The 26848-nt window shown below is 47.7% G+C and overlaps 1 protein-coding gene across 4 annotated transcripts; it reads left to right on the plus strand.

The window, feature by feature from the left end:
* Positions 1-2497: 2497 nt before the first annotated feature.
* Stx16 (syntaxin 16) lies at positions 2498-26848 on the plus strand. Of its 4 annotated transcripts, none has more exons than XM_005074477.4 (9): positions 2499-3391; positions 11791-11802; positions 17806-17913; positions 18719-18859; positions 19665-19830; positions 20660-20751; positions 21145-21288; positions 22191-22271; positions 24027-26848. In XM_005074477.4, the coding sequence occupies exons 1-9, from the start codon at positions 3260-3262 to the stop codon at positions 24129-24131; spliced, it is 981 nt and encodes a 326-aa protein (XP_005074534.1). In that variant the 5' UTR covers positions 2499-3259; the 3' UTR covers positions 24132-26848. The 4 variants fall into 4 exon arrangements, with proteins under 4 accessions (XP_005074535.1, XP_005074534.1, XP_005074536.1 ...); XM_005074479.4 differs by having other exon boundaries at positions 2499-3340; XM_005074478.4 differs by lacking the exon at positions 11791-11802 and having other exon boundaries at positions 2498-3391.

Genomic DNA, 26848 nt, shown 5'->3' on the forward strand with positions numbered 1-26848 from the left:
CAGCTAAGAACGTTGGAATATAATGATTTCACACACACACACACACACACACACACACACACACACACACACACACGTTCTTGCTCCTCTGCAATGCCGAGCTGAACCGACAGCTCTTAACACCAGTTCCTGCCCAGAACCTGGCGCCTCCATGAGGCCAGGGCTTAGCTTCTGGGCTGCTTTCTGGCTCCTGTACCAGCACCTGTGTTCTTCTGTCTCCTTGTTGCTGAGCTCTGGAGTTGCTTGAGGTGCCTGTTTGGAGAATAAGAGACTTCTTGTTCTAGTACTCATATGTGCGAACACTGTTCATCTCTCAAAGAGATGCAAGCTTGGTTGGTTTCCTAAATGTCCTACAGTAAATATTTAAGATTCACCAGGAAGGGTCGTCACCATGGGCTGAAGTACAACGCCAGGAATTTCTCTGCTAAGCTTCCTGAATGCAGAAAATGAATAAATTACCATTCTATATATTATTTGTCCGAGATCTGACAGTTTACAAAGTGCTTGCATTTGATCTTCACAATAACCCGTGAGAGGTGGGCAGGGCACCGATTGCAAAAATTATTAAAACTGGATGTATACATATATTTAAAATACATACGCTAAAAGAAGGCTCTAAAGGCTTGAGAGATGCTGGGTGGGAGGTCAGACCATTTGGGAACTTAATTTCAGGTCTCCACTATTCGTGCATGTATTTGAAAACCATTTATTCAGTGCTTGTTACAAGCCAGAAGAGATGGCAGTGGGCACAAAGATGACTAAAACACAGCCGTCCAGCGTAGGAGCTTCTAGCCAGAAGTAAACAAGCCCCTGCTCTGCAAGGCGGTGTGTGTGTGTGTGTGTGTGTGTGTGTGTGTGTGTGTGTGTGTGTGCGCGCGCGCGCGCGCGCGTGCGTGTGGGGGGGTGCTCTGGAGAATGGAGGAAAGACTAGGTCCACAGCTCTAAGGCTCTAATCCAATGTTCTTGCTTGAGCCGGCTTGGTGGTTGTTTACTAACGCTGTGTGCACTGGGAGGAGGAGGCGGGGGGGGGGGGGATTTGCCACGTGACTGGGGTCAGCTCTCACTGGAGGGGTCGGCGGCTGCTGGTTGGCAAGGGAACTCTTCCTTCATTGCACAGATATTTCTCTCCTGGTCTACACAGGGCTCCTCTGTTTTCTCTTCACGAGATGAATCCGGGGCCTATGGCTTTGGAGCCACCGAGGGCAGGGCTCTACGGCCTCTAGCGTGGTCTGGGCTGTTTGTCATCGCCCGAACAGTCCCTGCTGATTGATGGCAGCTGTGGGCACCTGGGCCCACATCCTCCTCGCCATCAACGCGCACCTCTGCTCCCCTGGGCCTGGATTCTTCTTCCATGCCTTCATTGTGTTATGTACCCCAAAGATGCTTTTCACACAAATGCTTAAGTTGCACACCAACGCGTGAACATTTCCACACGAATGCTTACTTGCACCCAAACGCGCCCTTAAGAGGAAAGGCATCCAGAGCTCCCATGCCCAGCCTCTCTCGAACCACGGGCTCGGCTTGGGCCTGAGTCCCAGAGACATAAGCAACCCCCAAGTGGGACCAAGGTGTCCCCAATGCAGTCCCAAGGCTGTGGGCGATGCACCCCATGAGTCCCCGCTGCAGACACAGGTCTGTCACCCAGGCTTGCCGGCGACCCTGTCCTCGTAGGTCGCTCGGCTCTAGAGATGCGGCTGGAGCAGCCCTGGGTGGGGGTGGTGGGGGGCTCGGCGACAGTAGCAGTGAGTTGGATGCGGGGTTCCAGAGACCGGGAGGCGACCCGAACGCCCTGCTCGATGGAAGGCAGGCATAGCCACAACACCAAGTTCTTTTGGGGGCAGTGAGAGTGAGGGAGAGGGGCGGTCTCCAAGTTTGCAGAAAACGTACCCTGACAAGCACAACATTGCAGTGTCCCCCACAGAGTGTGGCACCCAAGACCCAAAGGTGAGGGAGTCGAAAACGCCCCCCGGACTGTCCTCAGCAAGGCCTGGAGCTCAAGCTTTGGTTCTTTTTTTTCCCGGTTCCTTTTTCTCGCCTGGTTGTTTTTTTTGATACTTTTTTTTTTCAGCTTAAAAAAAAAAAAAAAAAAGGAAGCAAAGCCATCTCAACAGCGCCAGCCGCCTGCAGTGGAGCGTGCCTGGCCTGCAGAGGCACTCCCACATTTCCTCCGCCCCCGCGCAGGCCAAGGCTCTACAGGAGCCACCTTCTCTGTTTGGCAGTCCTGCTAGAAGTTTACAATTGCCTGGACCCCAGCAGTGGTTCTCGGCTCCAGGGCCAAGTTTTCGAAGTCTGTCTTGGGCCAGGACGCCCGTCCCAGAGCCTGCTCACACTTAGGAAAAGGGAAACCGGGCACCCCGGGAAATACCCCAGAGAGGGCGGAGCGCTCCCACCCCTGGGGCAGGGCAACCAGGGAGATCCCTCTCCCGGAACGTTACAAACAAAGCTCATGAACATCGCAGGGGGGCACCCGCGAGGGACGGACAGGAAGAGGGCTGGGGAACGCCGGAGCCCGGGACCACAGCGCGGAAGCGGCCCTGGGGCAGGGTTGCAGCCTTATCCCGGGATGGAGGGTGCCGGCGAGGAGGAGTGAGGAGGCCGGGTGGGGGGCCAGGCCATGAGGTCCTAGTGGAGGCCTGCAGCCTGCTGGCCGTGGAGGACCAGGCCACCCGGGAAAGGAAGGGGTCGGGGTCGTTGGAAGGCTCAGTGGATTCGGAGGGAGCTGCAGACGCTCTCTTGTAGTTACTTCTGGGCTCAGGCCCTGTCTGTGTCTGGAGCAGGCCTTTTGTGAGGAGAGTTGACCAAAATTCGGAGTTAGAGCCACATGCCAGACACGCAGGCGCTAAGCCAGTGTTTCGAGGCCCAGAGCTTAGGGGAGGTCCTAAGAGAAGGAGTGGGTAGGGGTCTTTTCCACTCTCGCGCCTGATTGGCGGGCTAGACGCTTGTGGATCCACGTCTGTATTGGGGAGGGGTCTCCAGGACGTTCGATCGCGACGCAAGGATTGGGGGGATTCTAGTGCTTAGAGATCCGAGCCAGGGCTTGGGTAGGGGGAGACAGACAATTAGAAAGCCTAGGTGGTTATTTGGGGAGGGGTCTCTGCGCTTTGGCGGAGCGCAAAATTGCACTTTTTTTTTTTGGCCCGAGGCCTTTGTCTATGCAAGGGTGGACCAGCTAGGCCAGAGTGAGAGAAAGAAAATAAAAAAAAAAATCAAGGCTATAAGGGGGTGGGGGACCCTGAGAGGGGGGTCACAGAGGTGAGACATGGCCACCAGGCGTTTAACCGACGCTTTCTTGTTGTTGCGGAATAATTCCATCCAAAACCGGCAGCTGTTAGCCGAGCAAGTGAGTAGTCACACCACCTCCAGCCCTCTGCATTCACGTAGCATTGCTGCGGTGAGTCTCCTGGCGGCCTCTCCAGACACACACACCGTGTGCACTGCGGCTCTGCCTGTCTGTCTGTCTCTGTCTGTCTGTCTAAAAAGGAAAAAAAAGAAAGAAAGAAGAAAAAGAACAAGACGACGACGGTTAGCAGTGATACTTAGTGGTAGGGCTCCCAGGCCAGGGGTCACAGGGCACCTACAACCCCCAGGGGGACCACAGTATCAAGCCCTGCTCTCCCTAACTTCACCCTTCTCACTTCGTGGGCCTCCTAGTCCACCTCCCCCACCCTCCGTCGTCACAGCAGGACGGGCAGCTTCAATTTGCATATGTTTTAACCTCGAGGACTCAGAATCCAGGCCTTTCTCCAACCTTCTTTGTGTTTTGTTTTGTTTGGAGTTCTCCTGCCCTCCCCCCTCCCCCTTCTGCAATGGCCTCACTTTGGTTCTTTGGGTCAGGTGGTTAACCAAACCCTTGCAGTGAGAACTCTTCCCCCCACCCCTACCCAGGAAGGAGTTGTGGTTGTGTGTTTGGGGTGAGTGTGTGCGTTTGTGGGGTATGTGTTGTGAGGTGTGTGTTTATGGGGTGAGTGTGTTTGTGGGGTGTGTTTGTGGTGTGTGTGTTTGTGGGGTATGTGGTGTGTGTGTGGTGTGTGGTATGGTGTGGTGAGTGTGTGTGTTTGTGGTGTGTGGTGTGTGGTATGGTGTGTGTGTGTTTGTGGTGTGTGTTTGTGGTGTGGTGTGGTATGGTGTGTGTGTGGTGTGGTGTATGTGTGTTTGTGGTGTGTGTGGTGTGTGTGTGGTGTGGTGTGGTGGGTGTGGTGTGTGTTTGTGGTGTGGTGTGTGTGTGGTGTGGTATGGTGTGTGTGTGGTGTGGTGTATGTGTGTTTGTGGTGTGTGTGGTGTGGTGTATGTGTGTTTGTGGTGTGTGTGTGTGGTGTGGTGTGTGCGGTGTGGTGTGGTGTGTGTGTGTGGTGTGTGTGTGTGTGTGTGTGTGCATTTTCTTTTCCCACCATTTTTCTTCACATGGCCCCAGTCCTCGGTGTAGCCATGCACCCCACGAATAATTGCTTTGCCCTTTTCCCCTGGGCTCCTGTTGGTGCTCGGCGCTTCATTTTCCATTTCCCACACAGGAAATTAAGCTTTCCCCTCCATTAGAACTTTTTTAAAAAAAAGAACATGATGCGGATGTGAAAATTAACCCCCCAAAATAGCACAAGGCTCCTGATTCTATTGACCGGGAACTTCCCTTGGTCTAGCAGTAGTGGTTTTTTTTGTTGTTGTTGTTGTCGTTGTTCTTTTTCAAAGCAATGTTCCAGAAAGATAGCTGTATTTGGGTTTTGTTTTGTTTTGGGATGCAGGCTTTGCCTTCCTGAGCCTCAGTCTACTGCCCTCTGAGATAGGGGCAGGTCTGAATGGTCCAGCCAGACGAATATTGTTAGCTTTGTAATAACCTTAATTGGGAAGGGGAGGTTGGAATGGAGGCAGCCTCGGGACAGAGGGGAGTGAGCAGTCACCCCGAGACCTTAGGAGGTTGCTTTTGAAATACAGTTTGAAACCCTGCGCCTTTCCCACCTTTTAGATGTTGTATTGCCTTTTAATTTTTTCTTTTATCATTTATCGAAGTGCTAATGAAAAATTAAGCTCTGCGTCTTGATTGTCAACGTGTTACCAATACAATTTAAGTCACCGTGGAAATTATGCTTGGCCATATTACTTACAGAAAAGGGACTTGAAGCCCTGTGAGCTGTTTAAGGGTAAAAGGCTGTGTGGTTAAACAGCAGAGGTCATAAACTTGGTTACAAGGCCTAGAAAACTGGCCCCGAGGGTGTAGGGGTTTTTGTTTACTTTTTTTGTTTTTTGTTTTTTTTGGTTTTTCAAGACAGGGTTTCTTTATATTGTTTTGGAGGCTGTCCTGGAGCTCACTCTGTAGACCAGACTGGCCTCGAACTCACAGAGGTCCTCCTGCCTCTGCCTCCCAAGTGCTGGGATTAAAGGCGTGCATGCCGGGCTCTTTTGTTTACTTTTTTTTTTTTTGGTTTTTTGAGACAGGGTTTCTTTATATTGTTTTGGAGGCTGTCCTGGAGCTCACTCTGTAGACCAGACTGGCCTCGAACTCACAGAGGTCCTCCTGCCTCTGCCTCCCAAGTGCTGGGATTAAAGGCGTGCATGCCGGGCTCTTTTGTTTACTTTTTTTTTTTTTTTTTTTTTTTTTTTTTTTTTGGTTTTTTGAGACAGGGTTTCTCTGTAGCTTTGGAGGCTGTCCTGGAACTCACTTTGTAGACCAGGCTGGCCTTGAACTCACAGAGATCCGCCTGCCTCTGCCTCCCGAGTGCTGGGATTAATGTTTACATTTTTATTTAAAGGGTTTTTACACTTGTAAACCAAAAGACATAATATTACATAGAAAGAAATAGGAAAAAAAATGTCAGCATGGAAAGGGTTCATTCTAACACGGCTTTTGAAAAGGGTCTTCAGAAACAAACCTAGAATAGAGAGTGGAGATGGAATGAGTACAGCTGGCGGGTCTTCCGTTATGTTAATAAGAGTCTCCTGTTCTTTATGACTTAATTTTATGCTACCTCATGAGGAGGGGGAAAAAACCAGCCCAGCACTAAACCCGTGCTAAAGCTTTTACGGTCTCAATTTTAATTGATGTAAAAGATATTGTTTGATTTTTTTTTTAATTCTGTACATTCAGAGCACCCTGAACCTTTGGGTCACAGGAGAAAAAAAATTTAGCAATTAATTCAGAGTGTTTAAAAACATGATGTCTCAGGCAGCTTTTCAAAAACACGTTGCCCAGTCCAGCTGCTTTTTAAATGTTTTTCTGAATTAGACTATTTGAATATGTATCTGGTTGTATATCTAAATATGTGTGTAATAAGATAATTAAATTGCTTAGTTATATTATATGGTTTGGAAAAGCAGTTAATATAAAGAAATATGCAGATCTATTTAGCAAATTCAGACAGGTTTTTGAGAGTGATTTATAAATGCAGCACAATTTCATGTTGAAGTTAAGAACATTAAAAATATTTTCATATGTCATGCTATTGAAAATACTGAATGCTTTTATTAGCCTGTGCTTCGGCATTTTTCTTAGATGATTGAAAGGAGTCAAGTCCGTGGAAATGCCTGCGTGGTTAGTGCCGACTACTCCAAAAAACAGATCTTTGCAGTCCAACAAAAATACTTAGCCTAAGTTAGAATTTAAAAGGCAAAAACATATTTCTAATTTTCTGTTTTAATTGTGTTCATTTAAAAAATGCATGCTGTAAATCTGAGTTTAGAATGAACTGTTATATTTTCAGTTTGTTTATAAGTTTTTTCCACAAATTATTTCTGCACATAAAATAATAAAGAATGTCAAGATATTAACAGTAGCAATTACAATTTTTTATAACTTCTGGAAGTCAAGAAACTATTATAAATATTTTGAAGAAAAAGACATGCTTAAGACAATTTTTAAAAGCTACAGCATGGTTCATACAGTGCTTCTAGCACATAAAAATTTGGAAACCACATTTTGACTTGCAAATTTCAAATTCATGTGGTATCAAAATTATGAGTTCAGCTTTGAATGTGGACAAGATATTAGATGATAAAATTATCCAAATAATTATAATTAAATTTGCTAATTTTATTAAATATCTATGGACCTGTTTGGTATTGAAAGAGCACTTACTCTATATATTCTGCCCTCAAAAGAAGAGGAGGTGGCCGAGCTTTTTTAATTGTGAAGTCTGCCGCTGCACTTTTTAATTGTGAAGTCTGCCGAGCTTTTTTAATTGTGAAGTCTGCTGCTGCACTTTTTAATTGTGAAGTCTGCCGAGCTTTTTTAATTGTGAAGTCTGCCGATGCACTTGCATGCTGGGGACATTTTCAGCACGTTGCATTTTCTCAGTACATTTTTCAACTTGGAGAAATTACAAATAAAAACTTAAAAAGTATATATTTCTCTGAGTCAGATAAGACAAAAGAGACAAGTTGTAAATACATATTTAAACATTTAATTAAAAGGGAAGTAGCCAAACCTGAGAATTTAATTTTTAAAAATCATTACCTGGAATTTAAAATTTCTAATTAGAAGGGTAAACTGTAGACATTGATTTTTGTGTGTTTGTTGTCTCGTGTGTAATTAAAAGTAAATATCTAAAGTAATAGATTTTATTTAAAAATCTAACGCTGAGCTTCCACACCCTATTTTGAGGACAACACTAATCCAACAGAAATGGATTGCAAAGTGGCATGTGGATGTGCATATCTCATACAACTCAAAACAAACCACAAGGGAAGCCTTAACATTTAAAACAAGAAGCCCATACTTTTAAAATAGTGGTTTGGATAGAAAACTACAGGTTTGATGGTGATAGCAGAAGGCTATTTATGCATGTAGACTTACGGCTAGGTGCAGCTAAATGTGACGGCTAAATGTAACGGCTAACTGTGTCACAGATAAGGAAGGATTCAAGGAGAACTTGCAAGCCGCAAAACAAGCCAACAACAACAACAACAAAAAAAAAAATCCCAAGGACCAGACTGAACCTAAAGGCTTTTAACCCAGTGTCCCTATTTGTGGCACCGGCATGTTTCCTTGCTAGACTCTGCTGTGATGGGTAACAGCGTTCTGGCAGCTGTCATCTTTTACTTCTGAAATGTCTTCCTTTATCAATGCCAGCAGTTCGTCTGCACTCGAGGGTCTGTCCCCTGGTGTTGGCAGCATAGGATACTGATTGTTCCTGCATGTGGACCCCGCGGCTGCCTTATTCCCTGGAGGGTTTTTCTAGGCTCAGCTGTCCCGGGTCAGGCGCATAGTTAAAATTTTTTTTTTCCTGTGTATGAGGGCTGGTTTTTTCTGTATTCTTTTTAAAGTTCAGCACAACAGCTATACAAAATTCTACTCATTTATGTTTTTGTGTTCCTATTTATACAGTTAATTTTTAAAAACAGACTGGAGTTTGATTTTTGTGTTGAAGCCAAAGGCACATTTTCAGGTAATTTTCAGGAGCCGTGTCTGCCTTAGGTTTGGGGCATCCATCACGGTTTACCCTCGGCAGCATATGGTAAAGGAGAATGATAGATGGAAGTCTGGGAATTCAGTCTAAGCCCTGCTCTGCTGTGGATGTAATCTTTCTGGACATCTCTCGTCTCCTTGCTAAATTGAGGATTTTGAGTGAGGTGGTCTCTGGTGTGTCTCTGCAGCTCTGCCTTAATGCGTGTTTCCCCCGACAAAGCACACAACCTTACCTTTAAATTGAAAAGGAGAAACCCGTAGTCAACAGCAGCCGTGGCTGTCAGTTCAGTGCTACGGAGGAAAAATACATAGGAGTAGTTTCAATACTGTGCAAAAGTAACTTTTTTGACATCTTGTCTGCCAAGTACACGTTTTAAATCAGTGCCTCGTTTAGGCAATTGGCTTCAGGAACCTAGATTGATTTATAGAGTTTAATAATTAAAAAAAAATCTTGGAGTGACTGAAAGGGGGGAAGCTGAGTTAGTTAAGGTGCTGTGTTGCTCTTGTTTTCTTGGCTCTTGAGATGAATCTGAACCAGGGTGGGAGTGCTTGGTTAGTGTTGACTGCCTGATCTATACTCTGCTGGAAAAGCATGCACAATCTATAAATGGAAGCTAGAGTTAATTGCTCCTAGATTAGTTTGAAACTAGCACATTATTTTTAATAAAATGTGTGCTTTGTGGGGGGAGAGAACCTGAGGATGAACTGGTTATAGGAACCTGTGGTCCGTACTCAGGCTTGACTGTAGTATTAGTGAAGATTTATGAGCACTGTGTGCCTGGCAAGGCTGAGGCTTTTCCATGTGTGACCTTGTGTTGTCCTGGATGAAGTTGGGGCCCAGGGTTCAGATGGGCAGAGTGATGGGTAAGAGGAGTTAGGAACTGACCCTGTCACCCACCTCACCAATGTGGGATTGTGGGTAAAGTACTGGGACACAGTGGCCCTGGCTTCTTCCCAGTGGGTGTGGAAGGACTTAACTTGTTGAATTACATTTTTTTTCCTCTTGCAGTAGGCTAGCCTGTTTTTTTTTTTTTATTTCTTTTTACAGCCATCCACAGTCAATTTTTACTTGCTTATCGAAGGGCCTCCGTCTGCTGGAAAGTCCTAGTCTGTCTGTAGGCTCTACGTATGGAATCATTGTATATTTCTCTTTGGATGTGTTTGCTCTTCTGCATGTAAAGGCTCCATTTGAGCAGGGAGGCTGACTTGCCGGCGAGGGTGCTTTATTGGATGAAAGTGAAGCAAACTTGTATTTTGGCAGCAGCAGGAATAAAGTCAGCATCAGTCTAGCACAGACCTGTGCTGCCAGCTCGCTTTGCCCAGCCCTTCCAGACCCCTGAGCAAACACATGTGAGCTTCCACGTCTCCGTTTTATGTAGAAAGTTCTTTAGACTATGAATTCCAAATGCTACTTGCAATTTTTCAATGTTTGCCTGATTGCATGCCACAGGCAGGTCACAAGCCTTGGTTTTGACGATTTGAAGGTTTTAGAAGGTGGTGATGGGTAGTAAGGTATTTTCTTTGGACTGTATTATCGTCTTTCCTGATGGAGATTCTTATGTTTTTCACTTGGGTCTAAATGACTAAATTTCCTGGTAATTTCCTGGCACCAGTTTTGAAAACCCTGTTTTTTTAAGAAGTAGAATGAGGGTGGTCTTTGAAAAGGTGGTATTCTGAATTTAGTCCTGATGTGCAAATAATTCCAGGCGTGATTAATGACAACAGAGAGGCGTGAGGCTGGGCTGGGGAAAGGAAGGCTTGTACCTCAACCGCCCCACCCTCGTCGCCAGCAGATGCTGCGACTGTGACATTTTAAAGAGTAGTTTTGAGTATTTCTAAGTGTTGCTTTTAATCCTAGACTCTCACGATTGTAATTTCACCTCTCAGCGCCTCGTAATTGTAGGCATGAAAAGAAGAGGATGTGTGCGGCCAGCTAATAACTCAGCCGCACGGGCTCAGGTGGAAGGCGGCTTAGACGATGGCTTGCGGCGCCTCGTCCCTAGATGAAGCCCTAGGAGGACCCTCAAAGGGGCCTAGGCACCAGCCCTGCTGCGGGCTTCATGTCTTTTATCCGGGATATTGATAAAAGAGGTCCATGCTCTCTCTCTGGATCTGCAACGCTTTTTAAAAACATTTTGTTTTCTTTTTAAAGCAAAATGAGACGAAATGAGCTATTTCCATGCCATGGTCCCTTCGAGTCTCTCCCACAGCAGTGTCTGCGATACGCATCTTCTCTCCCTCGCACAGTGCTATAGTACTGAGGCTCTCGGCTTCAGGATGCTCTTCCCTTACATTTCTATGCAGACGAAATCTGTGATCACTTTGTAGATTTTGTTGCTGTTTTGCTGCTTTTTGTTTTGTTTTGTTTTTGCTTTTTTGTTTTTGTTGCTAGCACTGTATGATAATATTTTGGTATCAATAATCAAGTTTCATTTGTACTACTAATCTTTAAATAAGAAAATTATGTTTTTTAAATTTACTGCTAAACAAAAAAATCAACACAGTTGATGATTGAAATTCACCACTAATTATTTTCATGATCAATACTGTAGGAAAAAAAGGACCTTGTTGTTTAGATTATCTGTCATTAGTAACTGTCTCTTCAGACGATAGAGTTTCACGTTGATTTAAAAAAGAAGCTTTAATTTTCAACTGGAATTTAACCCTTGAGTGCCCATTGTCCCTTCCCCACACTGATTAAGTCCTTTTACTTTCTACTTTTTCTCCTTATTTGCAGTACCATGTAGCCGTGCCTGGCCAGCACGTGCTGGAGTGTCTCTCTCTTCCCACCGTGTCTCGTCACTGGGTGTGCCCACGGCTACCGTGGCTATGGGGTTGATTTGCACAGTCCTTAGAGAGAGTGGCTGCAATATTATTTGAGTGCAGCCATTAGTAGACAGTTTTGTGGATTGTTTACATTTTAATTTAGTTACATCTGCTGAGCTGATTGTCGTGTTAAAATATGCATTTGTATGACACAGCAACATTATATTTCAGCATTTATTTTATCTTCCCAAGGAAATTTAGAAGTGATACTGCAAGTAATAATTGATCTTTATTAAAAAGATTACCACTATACTTTTGTAAAACAAAACGAGTTATGTTTTTCTTGTCTGCAATTTGTTTTAACTTTTACAAGTATTTATAGATTCCTACCGTCTTTAACAAAAGAAGTACAGTAAATAAAAATAAAGCAGTAAATAAAAAATAAATACAGTGTTGGTATAGCCTTTTTCTAAGAAGAGGAGTCCAGGGCAACCTGGACTTCAAGTGTTGGGTTTTGTAGTCACTTGAGTAGGCTGATGCTGTCCCCTCACCTGACGGTCTTGTGTGTCTGTCTGCCCATGCCTTTCCGCTTTTCCTGCCTGGACGGCCCGACGGCAACGCCACAACCACAGGAGCTGGACGAGGTACTGTGCTTTGGGTGTTTTTGTTTTGGGTGATTTTGGTTTATCAAATACTGTTTCCTGCAGCCTTTGGCCACACACACGACACGAGTCCTGGCGCGCGTGTGGAGTTGGCTTGAAAAACTGTATGGCGTGCACTGCTTTATGCTTTGCCTGTGTTCACGCCCTGTGAGATGAACGGTGACTTAGAAGGATGCTGAGGAGCCATGGCTACTGTCTGGGAATGTTCTCAGTTTGGAAGCAGCCACAGGGGAGAGTTCCTTGACTGGGAAACAAGCAACCTACATGCAGGATGATGACCTGGGCTCCTGCTTTCTGAGAAAAGGTGACACGGTGGTTGAGGTGGAGCAGAGGAGACAGGCCGTCTAAAGGAAGCCTCAGACAGATAGATGGAGCCATGGGTGCTGCTGCCACCCAGCCAGTCCCTGGGGATGAAGTGAGGGCACTGTGTGTGTGGCCTCTGCTGCAGGGACCTCTGCTGCCCTTCACAACAGCGTTCGCTTGGCCTCTTTGTTTCTTGTTAGCATCTCATCAGGAAGGTGAAGAGAGTGTGGGTCCATAACACTTGATTTCGGTAGCCCTGCTAACGGCCGGAAGACGGGAGGAACGTTGCTGCTGACTGCGTTCATGGCTTTCTGTTTCAGTGATGAAGGGGCAGTGAGAGCTTTTCTGAGGGCAGGCTGGTTTGTTGTAATACGTAAGTCTGTACAGAAAGGCAGGTCGGGTCAGGATCACTTCTGCAGGTGCTAGCTCCTGGATTATGCTCTAGTTAATCATTGGAAGAGCCTAAACTCACAGTGAGTGGTGCTGACATACTACGCCACCTAAGCTTCCCTGTTTGGGAGCCAGTTAAGCAAAAGGCAGAACTCTTTAGTCCTCGTGACCATGAGAATCCCATCTCTGAAGGCTAGAGGGAATGAGCTTCCTGACCTGTGGTCACCTGGGAAGGACTCAGGGTACGGATGGTGATAGATGCCTGTTCTTAAGAAGAATAACCCACGTTTGTGGATTATGAAAAGATACGTGGGAATCTTTTCATAACAGTGTTCCTTCTGAGATTGGGAGGAAGAATGGGGTGAAAAGAAAGCGTTGATTTTGAGCACCAACTGTATTGTCCATGTGCATTTAACCACTGGCATGTGCCACTTCTGTCACAAGAAACATTATTAAACCACACTCCCAGCCTGAAGCCCAATGACTAGGTAGCCAAGGTTAGACCTTCCCAATAGCTGAGGTTAGACCTTTCCCATCCTGTCCAGGGTCCTCACTGCCAGCACCCAGCCTGGGCCGAGGAAGATGGAAGGAAGGTCTCTGCTCCTGCACGTTGAAGCTAGTGGGTGGGTCTCATGGGGACACCAGATGGAGACGGCTTTGCTGATGAAGCTCCTGCTAGGTTAAGCCTTGACACACGGACCCTGGTGGTGGGCACACGTAGGACATAAGGACACGCTCTCTCTCTGCCCAGGTCTCAGCTGAGGAAAGGGGTGTGGCTGTAGGAGGGCTAGTAAGTGGTTCCAGTACCTCAGGCCAGCACTCATGAGGAGCTTGCTGTAGTCTCTCCTGTCAGGGCAGCTTCTAGAGACTAGCCATGTGTGAGAGGGACTTGCAGGCCCTTGTGTGTTTCTGTGGGGGTTTTGACCATCACGTAGCCTAGGCTCGTCTCCAGCTTTTGGCAGTCCTGCTTCCTCGGTGGCCCAGGTACTGGGGTCACAGGCGCATACCGCCACATTTGGTCTCTGTTTGCATCTGGTGCTTAGCACCTGTGAGCAGGGCCTGGCGGAAGTGCGGTGTGCTGAGCCGTCTGCGTTTGTGCCCCTGGCTCTGCACGCTTCACTTGCCTTCCTTCTCACGAAGTGTAGCTTCCAGAATTATGTGTGCGACACACTTTATTTACTTCGTCCATTCAGCCCACCCATTTGCTGTTGACTCGTTCAGCTAATTATGATCGCGTGTTCCTCACCGTGAAGTGCCAGGTGCTGAACCAGGAGCTGGGCATGTTGTTGGGAAAGGTGTCCAGAGGCTCGCTTTACCAAGGGAGGCCGAGCTTCAAGGTAGTGTCTCCTGGGAGTAGTAAACATCTGCCACTTGGGCATCCTGGCCTGAAGCCATGGATCTGAGAGCTCCTAACCCTACATGTAGCCCTGCAAGCATACATGTTAGCCACTGTCCTCCTCTTCATTCTGCTCAGGGAATATGCAGAAGAGTTTTGGCCAAGAAGGGGGCCATTTTCCATCTACAGTGTTGGCCAGGACAGTATCTGTTCTCTTCTCTGTCTTTTGTGCCCAGGCTTTGCATTTTCTGCCTTGGACAGATAATTTTCCAGAAGATAGGAACTATTCAAAATTATAAGGTATCCCAAACTGCCTAGGCCTATGAGCTAGATAGACCTTGTGGCCTTGAGCAGATGTCCAGGCCCAAGGGTTTCGATGTCCACTGAAGGTAGCAGCCCTAGGGATGGATCGTCTCTTCAGTTGCAAGAAACCAAGCATTCTTGGTGCCCTGATGAAGGGCAGGAGTTGCTGGTTGTCTTTGTTTTTAGCTTGTGTATAATGAGGGAGGAGAGTCGGTGAATTAGCAAGGTTATCAAGACAGCATATAAGACTCGCAAGGCTGTGCTGTCTGCTGCGGTGCCGTTCAGAGAGCGTTTTCAGTGATTTCATGAACAGAGAGTATTACTTTTAATCTCATATTAAGGTAATTCAATTGAGCCATACGGTGGTGGCACACACCTTTATTCCCAGCGCTGGGGAGGCAGAGGCCGGCGGATCTCTGTGAGTTCGAGGCCAGCCTGGTCTACAAGGTGAGTTCCAGAACAGCCTGAGCTATTACACAGAGAAACCCTTGTCTGGAGAAACAAAACAAAAAGATAATTTGGCTGTGACTTGTAAATTCTTCCATGCACTTGCTTCCTCACTCCTCCTTGAGCCTGAGGATTTCTTAGGCCTTGTTGTCTGGCCTTGTGCCTTGGCTGCACGAAACAGAGTCCCATTGCAAGGGCTGCCAGGCTGTGGCTTGCAGTGTCCCTTCTGGCCTCTTGAATGCTGAGTGCTCATGTAGTCGGCCGCTGTGAGAGCTGCTCTTGTTCTACTGTTGAACTTGGCATAGATCTCTGTACTGCTCCTTGATCTCACTGCATTAGTCTGTGCGTGCAATGGGTGTTATGAGCATGTGAGGCTGTGATTTGGAGTAGCAGGGTTTATAAGACAGGGTGCATGTGTGTTTCCTCCGTGGGTCAGGGATTTGTCTTTGATTCCTGGTGTCCATGTGTAAAGTGGAGGCAGGTGACAGACACCACAGGAAGCCTGGGCACTGTAGTAGCCAAGGGTCAAAGATGAAAGAGTTCATTCCTAAATTAATTCTTGACTGGGCAGCTTATGTAACATTTTTTCTTACTTAAAAATATATAAAAATATTTTATTTTTTTTAACTTCAGAAATACAAGTTTATTTAAGAAAAGCCTTAACTCACATCAGGTTTTGGGAGTAGGGAGAATTGAAATTAGGCAAGGGTAGATGGAGAGCAGCGTGGCTGGTGAGGTCTGTGGGAAGAACAGCAGCCTGGGGACCAGCGTGTGCTCAGCTCGGCACAGCACACCAGCATGCTGGTAAGGGGAGGCAGGCTCAGGAAATTGAAAGGGTGATTATTTATTTTGCCCGTAAGATACATTTTCATGTTCCTGTTTGTTCCCATTTCAAGTAGTTGACGTTATCTTCAATTGTTTTCCTTTCTCAAAACACATGTTCCTTTTCAGTAGTACACACTGTGATACACATTACAAACCTGTACCGATAAGAGACATGGAATGTTTCTTCTCAGTAGGACAGGGTTTCTGTCACCATGAGCTATGGCCATAGACACTATCGGGGACAAATAATTGGCCGCAAGCGAGCCCGCAGTCCTGGTGCCGCGTGGGAGAGCTGCAGTGGCTGGCGCCTGTCCCTCCTGAGTGCTCCTGTTTGCCGGCTTCTCTAGGACTCATGGGACGGCATTCTGACGTTAGTCTTGGTGAACATGGGTTGGGGACATCTCTCTTGCAAAAGAAAGCTGCTTAGAGCAGTGCAGTCTGCTTCAGCTGGGTGTGCAGATGTGGTTTGCGGCCTTACATAAAATGATGCAAGGGAGAGTCCAGGAGAATTTAAAGACATCATCCTTCTGCATCATCCAGTTTAGCATGCATCTGCCTGATTTGTTCACAAGGCAATTCTTTCTCTGTTGAAACACGTATGGGGATGATGCAGGTTATTAGTCTGGCTCAATAGCTTAGGCACTGTGGCAATTTAAAGTTGGGCTTTATGTGGTACCCTGGATTTGAGTTCAGGGTTCACCCCTTTGTAGCAGTGAATCTGTCAGGATCTGCTAAAGAATAACAGGCCAGAGCTGAGGGGTCAGCAAGAGGCCTGGTGACTGTGGAGTGGGAATGTTTGCACAGTGGTCAGCAAGACAAGTCTCGTCAGACTGGCACTTGAGTGCTGGGACCTTCTTCAGTCCCTGTGTAGACGCTGCAGGGAGACGCGAAGTCCCAGATCTCCTTTGCTGTCTTGGTTTAGCAGCCCATTGCCCTGGTCGGTTTCCTTAGTGAGCTGCAGTTACATAGCATGGGTTCTTGAGAGTGAGCTCATGGGGAGGGTGGTGATTCTGGAATCAGCCGGCCCAGGTTTTAATCTGTCACGTTACCAGTAGCATGGTGCCTGAAGGCAGGCTTTTTAACTTTTCTGAGTTTCAGTTCTGTATTTATGATTGAAATAATGTTTCTCACCTCACCTAGTTTTTGTGGGGATTAAAATAATAAATACAAAGACTACCATTAGCGAAGTTTAAGGTGGTCAAGAACTGCCAGGGGCTGCAGTCAGCAGTGTGCTGCATGAAGGACACGCCATTAGCTCAGGCCAAGCCGTTAGCTCAGGCGCGGATGTTACTCCGGCCCACAGCGGTGCCGTGAACAAAGGGGGATGTGATCGAGGCCTTGGGTTCATTTCCGTCATCATGGCCCTCGCTGGATGCTGAGTCAGGTGGAGCCCAGGCTGCCGGAAGTATGTGGGGTGCTGAGAGTCTGAGTGTGAGCTCATTCTTGGGGATTATGGGCCTGTTCCATAAAGAGATTTTAAGGGTGTGTGAGTGTGTGAGAGAGAGACAGACAGAGAGAGAGAGAGAGAGAGTTTTCCCTTAATCTGTGAGAATTTTAGATTTGCTTCTTGTTGTTAGGTAAGCAAAGTTGAATTTGTTAGATGCGTGAAAAATAAATACACAGGTTTGCAAGGAAGGAAGGCGAGAGATGTTACTCATCCAGTCTGCAGTAACGTCGGGAAGTTCACACTGTGCTGTCTGTGAGGGCGTCTGTTGACCACTGTCTTGGCTACCATTTGGGTCCTTTAGTCAGCATTTAAAACTCTGTGCTTTGGAGGACCTCTCGATCCTTTCAGATCCATCCATTACCTCCAGGCGAAATAAATAAATAACCAGTCAGTCTGTGATTTCCCTCTCACTTTCTGGAATTTCAAATTTAAAAACAAAAACTATCTGTCATTTCAAAGTAAGGGAAGTACTGCCGTGGACACGCAGCCGGAGCAGAGAGACAGCTGGTGTGCAGAGGGTGGCGTTGAGACTGGAGGATGACTGTGGCCCTGGGGCAGCCTAGTTAACCCTTCTGAGCAGTTCTTAGACACGTGTGTTAGCATGCAGTTCCTGGGCTTGTGCATAAGGAAACGGGCCCAGCATGATCTCAACAGCAGACGCTTGAGTTCCCTTTCCAGCCCAGCACCCTCACAGCCCACTTCACCCTGGACATTTTCCTTGCTTCTCAGTAGCCACATCAAGTCAAAGGCTTGCCCACAGGGGTACCCAAGGATGTTAAGGAAAGATAGGAGTCGGGTTCAGACCCGAGTGTGTCAGGCAAGCGTGTCACACAGGCACGCCGTTTCCCCTGCAGGTCTGCTCAGGGACAGTAGGGGGTCCACGTCCATCCAGACTGACCTCTAATCATCTCTCAATGTCCATTATTCCCCATAGCTTGCTGATGACCGCATGGCACTGGTGTCAGGCATCAGCTTAGATCCAGAAGCAGCAATCGGTGTGACAAAGCGGTCACCTCCAAAATGGGTGGATGGTGTAGATGAAGTAAGTTAAACCATAGTTTCTAAGTGTTTTGTTTTGCTTTGTTTTTTTTTTTTAAGTTTGGATAACAGCATGGCTTAAAATATCTGCTGTATGAGTCAATTTGGTTCCAGTTAAAGTTTATCCTCACACTTTGAATTTATTCATTTATATACCACATAATAAAGTAAGAGTGTGTCTGTCTGTCTAGATGATTTGGACTTAGCTTAGCAGCAACTTCGTGAATTAAAGAAATGAAAAACTATGGAATAAGGAAGAGTGTGTGCTTGTTTGTTTTAGATTTGTTTATTTATTGGCTTTGTTTTTTTGGGCAGAGCTTCTCTGTATAACAGCCCGGGTGTCCTAGAAGGCACTCAGTAGACCATGTTGGCCTTGAACGCAGAGATCTACTGGCTTCTGCCTCCCAAGTCCTGGGATTAAAGTCATGTGACACCACCACCTGGCATAGTTTATTTCATGTGTATTAATGTTTTGCCTGTGTGTATGTCAGTGTACCAGGCATGTGCCTGTGCAGATCATAAAGGGGCATTGGATCGATCCCCTGACCTGGAGTAGAACAGATAATTGTAAGCCACCTTGTGGGTGCTGGGAACTAAAACCCAGTCTTCCTTCTCCCATGGCAACGAGTGCTCTCGCCACCGTGGTCTCTCCAGCTTGTTTTTTTTTGTAACTTGAATTTAAAAAGTTACTAGTGTGTCAGTAAGCAGCCAGACTCAACTAAACGCAGAGCCTGGTGTAGCTAATCTTCTTAAATGCAGAAGGATACCTGCCAGGCATGAGTGGGAATTTCGTGACTTCGCTTGTTTAGGTACAGTACGATGTTGGCCGCATTAAACAGAAGATGAAGGAGTTAGCCAGCCTTCATGACAAGCATTTGAACAGACCCACCTTGGATGACAGCAGTGAGGAAGAACACGCCATCGAGATAACCACACAAGAGATCACACAGGTGAGGACACCAGCCTGGCCTTGCAACAGCCACCTCCAGTGCCACAGAGCCCCTATTCTAACCCCAGCAGACGATGTCCTGGAGCCTGAAGCCATCATGGGGATTTGGAAAAGCTCAAGGTCTTTGAGTTGCCAGCATGTGTGTGTGTGGTTTTTTTGGATGCACAGGCACTGTTCTTCAGTTGTTGGTAGACCGTAGATTCAGCAGAGCAATGCATTTGATCATTTGATATTAAGACGTGTAATTGCTGTCACACACCAGAACTTGGATTTTATGTAAGACACAGTTCTGTAAGAAGACATCTTGGGAATTTTATTGGAAACACTGTTTAACCTTTCGGTGGTGTAACTGTTTGTGTGTTCAAGTCTCCTTCTTACTTTGACAATAGACGTCCAAATGTATGAAGCCTGTTCTGTAGCTGAGTCACTGTTAAATGTTTTTCCCTCAGTCCCTGACTCAGCTCTCCCATCTGTGAAGTGGGCATGCAAACCACACTGATACCTGCCTTGTGCTTCTCCTGTAGGAAGTCAGGCATATACAGTGAGCAGCAGAGTGTGAAGTGGGCAGATTAGGACACACCGTAGACGTTGTACAAACAGAGGGTGAAGTCTAGTTAGGCCTGTGTGTGTGTACATAAATCCTTTAGCCACCCCCCCCAGTACACACAAGCGCATGCGCACGCGCACACACACACACTCACACCTGCCCTGCCCGACCCTTCCGTTCCAGCCTGCAGAGCAGGGCGTCTCCTGGCAGAGGCCTTGGCTACGAGAGGCATCTTGATGTAAGCCAGGGGTCCTCTCAGCTCTTCCATAGGTGCCAGCGTGCCGTGCAGGCCCTGCCCAGCCGGGCGCGAAGGGCCTGTTCCGAGCAGGAAGAGCGGCTACTGCGGAACGTGGTGGCCTCCCTGGCACAGGCCCTGCAGGAGCTGTCCACCAGCTTCCGGCATGCACAGTCCAGCTACCTGAAACGTGAGTGCTGCCGGCCCTGCTTGAGGGACTCTCGAGTGAGAAACACTGTTTTCTGTCACCCTTGGGGCCTCTCCAGCCAGCTCTTGCCTATCACTGCTTACAGCTAGTGGGGAGACCTTGCTGAGGAGGGAAGGTCTGGCCCCTGGTGCGGTGGTGTAGACGGTTCTGTCCAGTGAAGAGCAGCCCGCCCTGGCTGTCCACAGACTCTGAAGGTCACAGCACGTTTAGAAAAGAAGGCTTTTGCGATGGGATGTTGAGCTTTGGAGTTCTGATGACACACGTGTTAGGAGCCAGGTCCTCCACACAGTGACATCTGCATGGCCCTTGGGGCTTGAGCCTAGGATGCAGATACTCTTGCGTCAGCTCCCCCTGCTACTGGGTTTTTCAGTATTGTCACTGCAGTGGATAAAACCCCACTTACTCCTGAGACCCTGCTCCCCCGAAGCTGCATATCTGTCAGTTCGTTCCCCGAGAGTCTGACCCGAGTGCTTACAGGAGATGCCCCAGGAGAGAAGACTGGTCTGTGTTAGCGTGTCTTCAGAGGAGTTAGAATAACTGTTCGTGTTGCTTAGAGACTCTCAGGTGGCTGTGTCCTGTCTGTCGTGGTGTCCGGTGAACTGGGCGTTTAGAGAGTGGCTGCCCCTAGTGTCCCGTGTACTTGCATGCATTTGCAGTGCATTTCCACAAGCCCCCCCCCCACCTCTGGAGGTGGGCTTCTTCAGACCTGTCTAGGGGGCTTCTCCTGCTGTTGGGTTTTACTCTAGATTGCCTTCTTAATGGTGGGACAGTAGCCACGCACATTCAAGTAGAGTGGGCTCCTGTCTGGTAGGCATGAAGAACCGAGAGGAAAGATCTCAGCATTTCTTCGACACATCAGTGCCACTGATGGATGATGGGGACGCTGCCGCTCTGTACGGTCAGGTATGTGGTGAGACCCGCATCCGCCCCTTCTTGTCCTCTGTCCCTCGCTCCACTGCAGTTGAGGGGGGTGGGGCTGTTGTCTCCTGTCTGTTGCATAGCCCTTGCCACAGGCAGAGTAGCCATGCTGTGCCTCCCGCCCAGCGGTCACAGGGAGGCCCGCGGGGTGTTTCCCCGAACCTGAGATGCACAAAGCCCTCCCTCCCGCTCACCCCTTGTCAACTGCTGTATTGCACACCATGCTGTTTGGGGGTTGGAACCTTTGCTTCCTGTCAAGGAAGTCAGTTACCTGTTGCCAAGTGCTTCATAAAGATATTTCCAGAATTTGTTTTCCCTAAGCGTTGTCTGAAGTGGCCTGCCGCAGCTTTCCTGACAGGGAGACTCTTGTTTGGACAGGGTTTCACGGATGACCAGCTGGTACTGGTCGAGCAGAGCACGCTGATGGTGGAGGAGAGGGAGCGTGAGATCCGTCAGATTGTGCAGTCCATTTCTGACCTCAGCGAAATCTTCAGGGACTTGGGAGCCATGATTGTGGAGCAGGTGTGTGTCCGGGGGGTCTTTCCCATCCTTCCCTGTGGCCCTTCCCTCCTGTCCTTCAGTTGGGAAAGCTTAAACTTGCGTTGTTTGCAGGTACTGTGGGCTGTTGTCATTCCCTGTGAAAATGCTGGTTGTCTTTTTAATCTGGAAGAAAAAGGAATAGAAATGCTGGTGTTTTCTGCTCTGCCCCCAAGATGTTCATGTGCAGGCCTTCTTTGGAGGCCTGGTGGAGTCTGACCAAGCCTGGCCTAATTCTGCCATTGTACAAGATTCCCTTCTGACAGTGGCAGATTGTTGCGTAATGACTGTTGAAACCACCAGCTTTTAAGTAGAATTAAATCGTTGTTCATTGTTACAATCTGATTAGGGCATTTTATTATCTTGCCAGCAGGGATTTGTTTGGGTCCTGGTCCCCTGAAACCACCTGCAGAGTAGAGCATTGAGGCACCATCAGAGCCGGCTGGTTAACTGCTGTGTCTCCCAGTGAATTGCCGACTCTTCTCCATGCTTCTTGTATGAACCAAGAGACTGTTTAGTAACCTGTCCTTGAGACCCAAGTTGGCATTTCAGACAGTGATTGGAGCAACCTGGCCGTGGTGGTAGAACCTAGCTGATAGTCTCCATCTACCAGATCCTAGTATTTAAGCAACCAGAAGTGGAAAGCCCTTTGCTTCCCAGAGCCCATCTCTATGAGACGGGTTTCTAAGCCCTAGCACATCTGAAGATGGCGTATCTGTGGACGCCAAATCAAAAGCAGAGCCATTGTGGTTCTTGCTGCAGCTGACACAGCACCCTATGCAGAGTGCCCTGACACTGCTCTGGGGGGAGTCCCTAGTTCTCAGGGTTTGCACTTGAGTCTCGCTAGCTGTAACTGTTGACTGTCTGTACTGTCTCTTATTGCTCAGGGTACAGTTCTTGACAGAATTGACTATAATGTTGAACAGTCCTGTGTCAAGACCGAAGATGGCTTGAAACAGCTTCACAAGGTACCCATGATCTCTGTGCTGGGTCTTCAGGGACTGCTGTCAAATCTTGGGGATTCCTAGGAGGTTCTCTTCTGTAACACGCCCTCAACCCAAGACACAAAGGGGGTAGAGATGGGAGCCTCGCGGGGCTTTCTGTCATGCAAGCCTCACCAAGAGGTCAGACAAGGCTGGGGTGGACCTGTGGGTCTGGGGCTTTCTTTTCCTGATTTCCATCTTTCTGAGCTCTGTTAGAGAAGTTGGGTGATTGCGCTCTCTTGGTATGGGCTGGGAGGCCATCTCTTGTTGCTGCTAACTTAGGGTGCTGGTGGAGGGCAGTCAACAAGGTTAAAAATCTAACTGTCCCTTCCTGCGTCACCTCTAGAGAAGTTTGTAGGAGTGAAGTGAGTTGTACTCTTGCTGATGAGAGACCTCTTTCATGGGGTTTGCATGTTTGTTAAATTTCTTTTTAAGAAGTCGGTGGAAATCATTTTAAAAATCTTATAATCAGTTAGGAGAATTGGGCTCATGAACACCCACCAGGTCGTGTGTATGGTTGGGCACATGCCTCCTGTGAAGGGGGGTGCAGCCTGCTCTTCTTAACAGATGAAATCAGTGCTGTCTGTTTCCTTGCCACTGATACCCATTGGTACTTCTGGGCGTGTGATGAGCACTTTCCCAAGTCCTGTTCTTCTGAAGGCAGACATCCCTCCATCTCATCATCGTGGTATCAGGATGCTGGGTCTGACCAGAAGCCCTTGGCCATCCATGTGCTGCTGCTTCACAGGCTAGGAACAAGTCTTGCTTAGTAGGTGTTTAGAGTAACAGAGGAGTCTTACAAGCCCAAGCTCCTAAGCTTCTCGCTGTCACGGGTTTGAGGTGCCGCTGAATTACCTGTCAGCCCTGGAGTTTCCTAGGTTACAACTAGGAAATGTGCTTTGAGTTGTGATGCAGACATGGGGAGGGAGTGGGTCTCGCACAGCTGTGCTTTTCTTTTGGTCTGGAGTTCTTGGGGGAGTTTCCCAGTGTGTGGTCTGTGTTGGCTCTGAGGAATGGCGCTGTCCTCAGCCCACACCATGGAAAGGCAACTGAGCCTTGGGAGTTGCTCCCGTTGGCCAACTCTCAAGGTGGTCAGTCTCCTGCCCGTTTCTGGGTGAGGAGGGGCTTCCCTGGGTGGTGGGTGTGTCCCCTAAGGATGCTAAGCCACCAGCCTCAGCAGCCTCTGAGCAGTGCTCCTTCTTTGGGGTCTGCGTCGGTCACCAGCCATGGGAAGGATGTGAGTGTTCTGTACCACACACATTGACGGGCAGGGGCTCCCCAGTGCCTCTGGGTGCTGCATGTAGGGGGAGGTGGTGCAGATGGGGCTTTGGAGCTCTTCTGTGTGCTGTCAGACCCGGGGTAAGGGTGTGCTTGTTCCTCAGGTGGCTCTTAAGCCAACGTAGATGAGTACATTGAGCATTTCTTCCTCAGACAATGAGGTGTTCTGTTTCCAGGTTCAGAGGAAATAGAGACAGGGCTTTGCTTTCGAGTCACCCTTTTCTATACAGGGAAGAAAGTCAATGTATATTCGTCCTGGGCGTGGGGACCTTCCTGAGAAGCCAGAGTAGGAAGTCGCAGGCCGAGGTGACCTTGGTGTTTCTTGGCCTCTGTCCTCACAGTACATGTGAGTCAGGGTCTTGGTGGTTCACACTAAGGGAGGGTCTAACTGAGTCTTGTCCTGCAGAACCAAGGCTGGCGTGAGGGCTGTGGGGAAATGACGCCTTCCCTCCTCTTTTGTAGGCAGAGCAGTACCAAAAGAAGAACCGGAAGATGCTTGTGATCTTGACACTGGTTGTCATCATCGTAGTGCTCACTGTGGTCCTCATCGGCGTAAAGTCTCGCTAGTGACTCCACATTCTGGAGAGTGCTACTGCATGGACTCCTGGGTATGAGGGCTTGAGTGGTACCACACCACTGTACTGCCTACAGAGCGTAGCCCAACAATGGGCAGTGGACCTCCTGTGGACGGCCCCTCTGGTGGACTGGAATGCAGGCTCAGCCCTGGGTTTCTGTCTGTCCAGAGTTTAAGGACTTGAAGCTGTTGCTGAGGAGACTGGCCTTTGAGCAGCTGTCATGTAAACATGTTTTCTAGGAAGTGAAAGGAGTGAAGGTTTACAGGCATTGCGGAGGCACCGGTGTGATGTGCATGTACTCATTTTTAGCACTCATGTCTGAGCAGCATGTTAAATAGTTTTTAGGAAATTTTTTTCAATCATCTGGTCTTTAAGAAGTTTGGTACCAAAAAATTTATGAGTAGAGGCGCAAAATGCCTCTTCATCTTCCCAGCTGAAAACAAACCAAGAAGTCCTTCAAGAATTTATAATCCGTTCCCCATTAACTTAATTTAGCTTTTCCATCACTGTTAACGATCAGAGTAACAAAGTGTGAAAAATAAGAAACCATCATTGATGTTAATTAACACATTTAGACGGGCCAGTTAAAGCAGCTTCATGCGTTTAAATCAATTGTAAGTAGTGTATCCCTCATTCAGAGTTTTGCACTGCATTTTCTACTGTAAACCAAGGGGGTTACTAAGCAAAGCCTCCTGAATCAGAAAGTTGGTCTTTGAACCTCATTACAGGAAAGCTTGACAGTGTCAAAAACTAGACTGAACCGGTGTGTCCCCAGCCATCCTTACTTGGCCCATTACTTACATTCTGCCTACGTAATGACTGTCCAAACCTGACTCCACTTAATGAACTGTAAATTTACACAGAGGCCATTTTAAATGGGCCGCCCCATTTAGGATTAGTGAATCTCAAATTATTAACCAAACATCACTCCATTTCAAAGTAAAATATCCTACCCATGATTTGATTTATCGACTCCTCCGTTGCCACTTAGCAATGCCCAGAAAGCAGGTATATTCCCGAGGACAGTGAGAGCCTCGACCAGGGAAGCCCTGTGTGTGCTCTGTGTATGTATACTCGAGCGTGCTGTGTGTAGATGTGCGTGCTCTGTGTGTGAGCGCGCATATCAGGTCGCCAAAGTAAGGCTCTGTTTACTACTTGATAACTATGGTGCTGGGATACTCTGCAGAAGTAGAGCGATACGGATGGCGATGGGGCTTTGAAGACAAGGGCGTGAGTGTCTCATTTGCCCTGTCCTCACTGACACTGCTGTAACTTTAGTGTGCTTTGTGTGATCATGATGGCTTTTTAAAATTGTTTATGCTTCTCTCCAATTATTTAAGAGTATGGCCCTGTTAAATGTGTTCCATTTTTATTTGTATATATGCAAATGTATGTATATATAGATTTCACTGAAGGGGTAACTCAAAACTCCAACTCCTGCAGATATACCCCAAGCTCAGCCTCCCTACCCAGGCTGTGGGATATTGGGGTCCAAAGGTTTACCAGATGCTTTGGTGACATTAGTGGGGACAATTGGGAAGGGGAGTCAGCACCCACCCCATTGCTTCAGAATCGGGAAACAGGATCCCACAGGCCTCCCCTCGTGACTTCTGAGGTTCGACAAGCTGCCCCTGGGTGGACTGTCAAGTTAAGGGACCTGCTTTAAGCAATCTGTGAAGGCCATGCCTCGTGATTGTGAGAGCCTCAAAGAAAAGTGACCTTTTAAGAAAGGATCACCATTTATTTATATTTATTTCCCTGAATAGGATTTTTTTGGGGGGGGGAGATTAGTTTTCCCCCAACCCCTCTGGGTATCCTAACAGATCTGGTTAGGAATTGTCCCAAGGGCCAGTGAGAAGAGGGACTGTTTCCTGTCTGAAGACAGTGTAGTTCTGGTCTGGGCCCAGCCACCCTGATGGTCACCCTGAGGGGGCACGGACAGGCCTGGGCTCCTCAGCTGGGTCCAGAGCCTTGTGCACCAGCTCATTGGAGACCCACTGCTCTTTTCCACTGTGCCTGCCCTGGGGAAAAGACTAGAAGCGTGTGAGGATACAAGAGAAGTTGGTGCCAGCGTCCTGGCAGGGACCTCAGGGTGATTGATTTTGGAAGAGGATTCTTCTGTCTGCTGACACGCACGTCTGTGGGCTCCTCCTGCCCTTCAGTCTGACCGTGGAGGTGACAATCACACTTCTCCCTGTGCCTGGGAAGTGCCCTGCGGAGGAAGCACAATTCCTGGACGCCACCTTCTTCCGCTGTCCTGGTGACGCCTGTAGAGTCGGATGGAAAGAGAGAGAAGCGTCGGTCCTTCGGGGCCTCTGATCTTGCCTAAGAGTAGCTGAGAACTGTTGTCTGTCTGTCTGTCTGTCTGTCTGTCTGTCTGTCTGTTGGGGGCGGAGCTTGGGTGCTGGCTGGGCCCTGTGAAGCAGTGTGTGTCTAATTTAGCGGATGTACCGCTTTCCCTGCTAATTGAGAGAGCATTATTTATTTGTTTTGACACAAGTGCTTGCAGGGTTTCATCCCAGCTAATGGCTTCTTAAAGGTAATAAAACCCGCCAACCTAATTGGCCAGATAAGACCTTTTTCCTTGTGCGCTTAAATAAAGCAATTAGTGAAGCGCTTCTATCCAAAATGACTTTTTTTTTGTCCTAACTAATTTACTGTTACTGGAAACTTTTTGTACAATAAAGCAATCTCACAGATTGAAAAGCA

This window comes from Mesocricetus auratus, unplaced genomic scaffold (genome assembly GCF_017639785.1).
Source record: "Mesocricetus auratus isolate SY011 unplaced genomic scaffold, BCM_Maur_2.0 Super-Scaffold_100028, whole genome shotgun sequence".
Lineage (NCBI taxonomy): Eukaryota > Metazoa > Chordata > Mammalia > Rodentia > Cricetidae > Mesocricetus > Mesocricetus auratus.